Here is a 5,000-nt window from a genome sequence, read left to right on the forward strand (position 1 = left end):
TTATTTAGAACACTGAAACCAAATGGAAAATTCTCTGGTAACTTATGGGTTCAACAAAGACAGAGAACGAATCGAAGACCTTACGTGGATCTGTGATCAACTCTGCACAGTCTTCCTGAGGTAAAAAAAAATAATTGGAAATGTGACAGCCAAGAATCATTTGAAAGAAAGCTTGTCGTGTACTTTGTGCTTCATTATTCAAGGAAAAGGTTCTTCATGTAAACGGTTGGATCCTGAAATTTAGTTTGTTGCAATATTGCGCATATTTGACACGATTGACTTTCTTCTCTTCACGCACGTAATGAAATAGAAGGGGTTTTTGCCTCTAATAGCAAATATGTTGTTTGTTTCAAAAAATGGTTCGCTGGAAAAGGTGGCCTTTATGAATTCAGCATGTTTTATGATATGCGAGCTTAACTGGATAGTTTTTATAGCAATAGTAAAGCATTTTCTTGTCAAAATGAGGTTAGCGCCTTTTTGGTGTGTTAACTTAATTAAATCGTGAGTTCGTATTTGCCGTCTGCCGCGTAACCTTGATTTCCACTCTCAAAATTACCTTCAGAACCTACTTTTTGCGTAGAATAAGCTTTTAGAATGATGTTCTTGTTTTGCATAAAGCAAGCTAACAAAATCTGTACCTTGCTAAGTTCGCATTTGTTAGCGTTAATAGTATTTTCGATCCGATGCTTCTGTTTTATGAGGGGTATATTGTTTTGGTCTCCCATCCAGATACTAACCCCGCCGGAGAGGGGTAACTTCAGTGAACTTTGGTATTACAAAGCTGTCAGATGCTCAGAGGGCACGCTTAAACTTGTGGTGACAAGAAGTTGTGACCCAACTTGAAAATTATCAACATGTCAGCCCAGAAGTCAATGTTTCTCGCTTCTCTTTTATTTGTTATTTTTCAGAGACTGGAATGCTGTAGTTCAATACCACACAATCCAGTGCCTTCTGATTTCCTGTAACACGTTCCACAGGCAACCCAGTGTATGCTTCACGGAAGCATCTCGTTTTAGGATTATTTTAGCGTTAACAGTCTACTATTAAGTTTCTACTAAATCTCGGTTAATAGCATAATTAAATTAAGATAGTATGGCCGCGAGTGGAATTAAGAGATCCTGGGGTCAAGAACCGCACTCTCTCTGCAACTATGATATATTCAAACGCCAATCGACGATTCCCACTAGATTGTACTCCATGTCCGCAGCTAAAAATAATTGCAGGGACTTTAAATAGAGTCTAGTCCGACGTGATTCGATCGAAGCGGTCTCATTAACTATTCAAGAGCCATTTGTCTTTCCAGTTTATGGATTTAATTTGGCCGGTCCCACTTTCAGCTACCCTTGTTTCAGCTCTGAAATGATCAAGTTCAACCTCCTCAGACAAGCTACCTCGTGAATTACTATTAACGATGACATCTTTGGCTTTAATTTATTAGATGGCTGCGATAAATCTAATTGACTGTATGGCCAGGAACAGATTGAAACCTTTGATGGGATGTGTGAGAAAATTCCTGAAAGATATGCCCGAGAACGCTGAAAAGGTGAGATCATTAATTCAGATTCTGACTAAAGCAGAGACGATAGGGTGGGAAGGCTCCGGGAGGATTGTGAGGGGAGTAAACCGGAGAGGACGAACTCAGGGGGGTCTAGAGGCGGAAGAAATGGGGAGGGAGAGTGTCAATCAATTAAATAGCAATCACGGACCAGGTAATGTCCTTTTTGGATAAATAGGACATTACCTGGACATGTTGAATCGTTTTAGCGCTACTCCTCAACCAAGTAAGGCACACTCGACTTATTTGAAAAGGTCAAACCTCGTCAAGAGGTCAATGAATTCGGTATCAACCAGTGGGTCGGAAAAACGGCCTTAATGAACGATTACTTAAACTAAATAAACGTAACGTCCCCCAAAAAGAAATCTAAAAATATGACGGTCTGTGAAACCTTTGTGAGGCATTCTTCCATGATCATAAATATCCATTTAGTTGGCTTGCTCAGGTTTTTTCCTATCTATGCAACCGAAACCCAAAATATCCGTAAAACGGACCACCAGCATAGGAAAAGGAAATAGTTCTTAGTCGGCTTCCATAAATATTAAAACTTAGGTAAAGTAACTTTCCTTTTTCTTCTTTTGTAGCTCAAGTGCGTCAATAGGGTTGAGCACGAATGCAAGAAAAAACCCCGAGATGGCATGCGTTTGAAAGAGTGCTTCGATGACATCGTGAAATGCGTAAAAGACGAACAAGGCAACGAGAGCTCAACATGAAAATTGTCTCTGAAAATGACTCATAGAGTGTAATCATGCCGTCGGTGCAAATAAACTAAAAGGCTTGGGTCGAACAATAAAATCTAATGACTGGATTATCTATGTTGCATCCTATGTTTTGTTTTTTTATTTGGTGTGGTAGCACGTCTTCAAAATAATCGTGAATGGCAACAAAACGTAAGGACGGCGAACTTTTATCATGAAGCATAGAATCTGAGGGAAAGGAAGTCGGAGGGAAGCTCGCCGACGCTTCTCTTGGGTCGAGTAGACTTGAAAGGGGGAAGACAGTGATTTTGCTCGTGGAGATTGATTGACCCAATCACATGCTTGCCATGGGACCATCCGATTGCCCAAATCGTCTTCGTTCGAAATTTCTGCCATTTTTGTGCTAACTTATGCAGTTTTTTTAATGTGAACCATGAACTTTCGTTGAAGCTTTTGATGCAGCCAACGACCAGTAACTCGCTAATTGAAAATCCGCATCACTCAACCTTGTACCCTGAATGCCCCGCCCCCTCCCCTCCCTTCAGTCCCTCGATCTATGAAAAATAGGGAGTTTTAGCAACGACAACGGCGACGTCAACGAGAACGTCAAAATTTGCATATTTAGTGGCCAAAGACAATAGCTTTGCCGGCACGCTTTGCACGTGCGTTTTTCATTTTTGTCTATTTCTTTGACGTCGTCAGCAAAACAACAACGTGAAATGACCAACTTTAAGGTTTTAAGAAGGACGTCAGCATTTGGAGAAAAATTTTCATCTTCTCCCCTACAAAAAGCGCCGCTCATAAGGTTTTTATTTCTGAGGGACTGCCATACCTTTCTCGCGTTAAAAAACTTGGAATAGTCGTGAAGTAATTACAATAATGAGAATTTATGTTTTGTGATGACGTTCTCGTTGCCGTTCCCGTCGTCGTTGCTAAAGCTCTCTGTTCTCTCAATGGCTGCGCCTACGCGAAACAGAATCCTCGAGTATTGAACTGAAGAGCATTATGTTCAATGATTGAGCTCTTATCGCATACCGTAATGGTCTGTTTCTGGAAGCCAAGTTTTCGACAGTCAAAGGTTGCTTATAGTCGTGCGACCGTTTTACTTATTCTGTACGTTTTTGTTTGCTTGGAGAGCGTTATCTGCAAACAGCTGCGTAAACGTCCACAGCTGTTGAATTCTCATGGGGAGGAGAAATTCAAGCAACGACGTTTACGAGCGTCATAGGGGAAAGGCGATTTACTACGTAACTGAAATATACAACACAGCGCACTTTATTTACCACTCACGTTTATGCTAACAACTTCGTTCTAAGTGGATCTCTCCGTATACAGCCTAAATTTATGACTTTTATGGTCAAAATGGAAGTTCTAAAGTTAATTAATCAACCATTCTTATTGTATATTTGTATATTTCCAATTGTTTGGATCATTTAATCCAAAAATTAGACTACTTTCTCTTAGGTACCACGCTGCTGTTTTCACCCTCTTACTCTTTCGTTGGTTATAACAAATATGCAGCTCCATTACTTTCGAAATTGAAGTCGATTGATTCTGTTGAAAGTATATTAAATTGGATTAATTGTCCTGTGAACCAATCACGAAAGCGGTTGTAACCATTATTGCTGTCACAGCTCAAAGTTAGAGGATTTAAATATCAGGTGAACACATATCAAAAAGCTGTTGCCCAGTTGTCTTCGATTGCTTAGTCTCTTCCGAAATCAGATTTTTACAGCAAAGGCCTTATTCACAACGCAGCCAATATGAGAGTGATCTTAGCCGTTCTACTCTTAACGATTCTTGCAATTTCACTAGCGGCGTACAAAGTTCATAATTCGCCTGTTTACGACACGGAGACTGAGAAGGGAAAGAAGATGCACGATTTCTCGGTAAGTGAACTAAAACGTTATCCAAAAGGTAATGAGATATCTCTTATTATTATATAGATACTCATGAAATACCAGGATTTCTCCTTTTACTAAAAAATCATATCTTCACCGCACGCATGTAAGGATATAGCTGTCGTCATGGAAACGAACGCGATTAGCCAATAAAACGCGAGCTTCCTCTTCATTGTACGATACTTTAGTGCTCTAATATAATTCTTCTCTACTGCATTAACATTTTTATTGCAAATTTTACATTTTCATGATTTGTTTTTCATAACTTTCATATCTTGTTTCATGTTACACAACATGCGTGTTTTAGTGGTTGGTGAACACTTTTTCATCATATCGAAAATGAATAAAACAAGTTGTTTTAAATCGAGACATTTCATCAATATCTATATGATAAACAGAACATTACATGGCCGCTCGGGGATACGAATTTTATCTTCTCGTGCTGAAAGTATCTCTCACTCGTTTGCTTTGCTCACTCGTGAGAGATACTTTCAGCACTCGAAGATAAAATTCGTATCCCCGCGCGGCCATGTAATATCCTCTATTTAGTATATACTAAAACAGTGGATAGCGCTAAGCGCGCGCCCTGATTGGCTACTCAAACTCGGGATATCCTTTGCTATTCACCTCCGAGCAACTTTCGCGGGATTTGCGCTCGAAAATATTGTAATCTTTGCAGAAATAGAGTTAAAATCACTTTTTTGTGCTAGATTATCTCACTGTTTTAGTGTATTCACCTCAGTGTCACCTGGCCACCTCCACTTCAGTGAATAGTTGTTGATTATTGAACCACTTAGTAGCCACAAAAAACATGAAGGGGTCTTTCAGTTTGACTGATTTTCGCAA

At 39.7% G+C, this 5,000-nt stretch overlaps 1 protein-coding gene across 2 annotated transcripts in view; it reads left to right on the top strand.

Annotated features, from left to right (window-relative positions):
- The window catches only part of LOC137999146 (uncharacterized), a 31,238-nt gene extending 28,872 nt beyond the window's left edge, over positions 1–2,366 (top strand). For both annotated transcript variants that reach the window (XM_068844988.1, XM_068844989.1), the window contains 2 exons: positions 1,439–1,543; positions 2,140–2,366. In XM_068844988.1, coding sequence (XP_068701089.1) covers positions 1,439–1,543; positions 2,140–2,268 — 234 coding nt within the window. In that variant the 3' untranslated portion in view covers positions 2,269–2,366. The remainder of the gene's footprint in view (positions 1–1,438; positions 1,544–2,139) is intronic.
- Positions 2,367–5,000: the final 2,634 nt, after the last annotated feature.

Source organism: Montipora foliosa, chromosome 4 (genome assembly GCF_036669935.1).
Source record: "Montipora foliosa isolate CH-2021 chromosome 4, ASM3666993v2, whole genome shotgun sequence".
In the NCBI taxonomy this organism is placed as follows: domain Eukaryota; kingdom Metazoa; phylum Cnidaria; class Anthozoa; order Scleractinia; family Acroporidae; genus Montipora; species Montipora foliosa.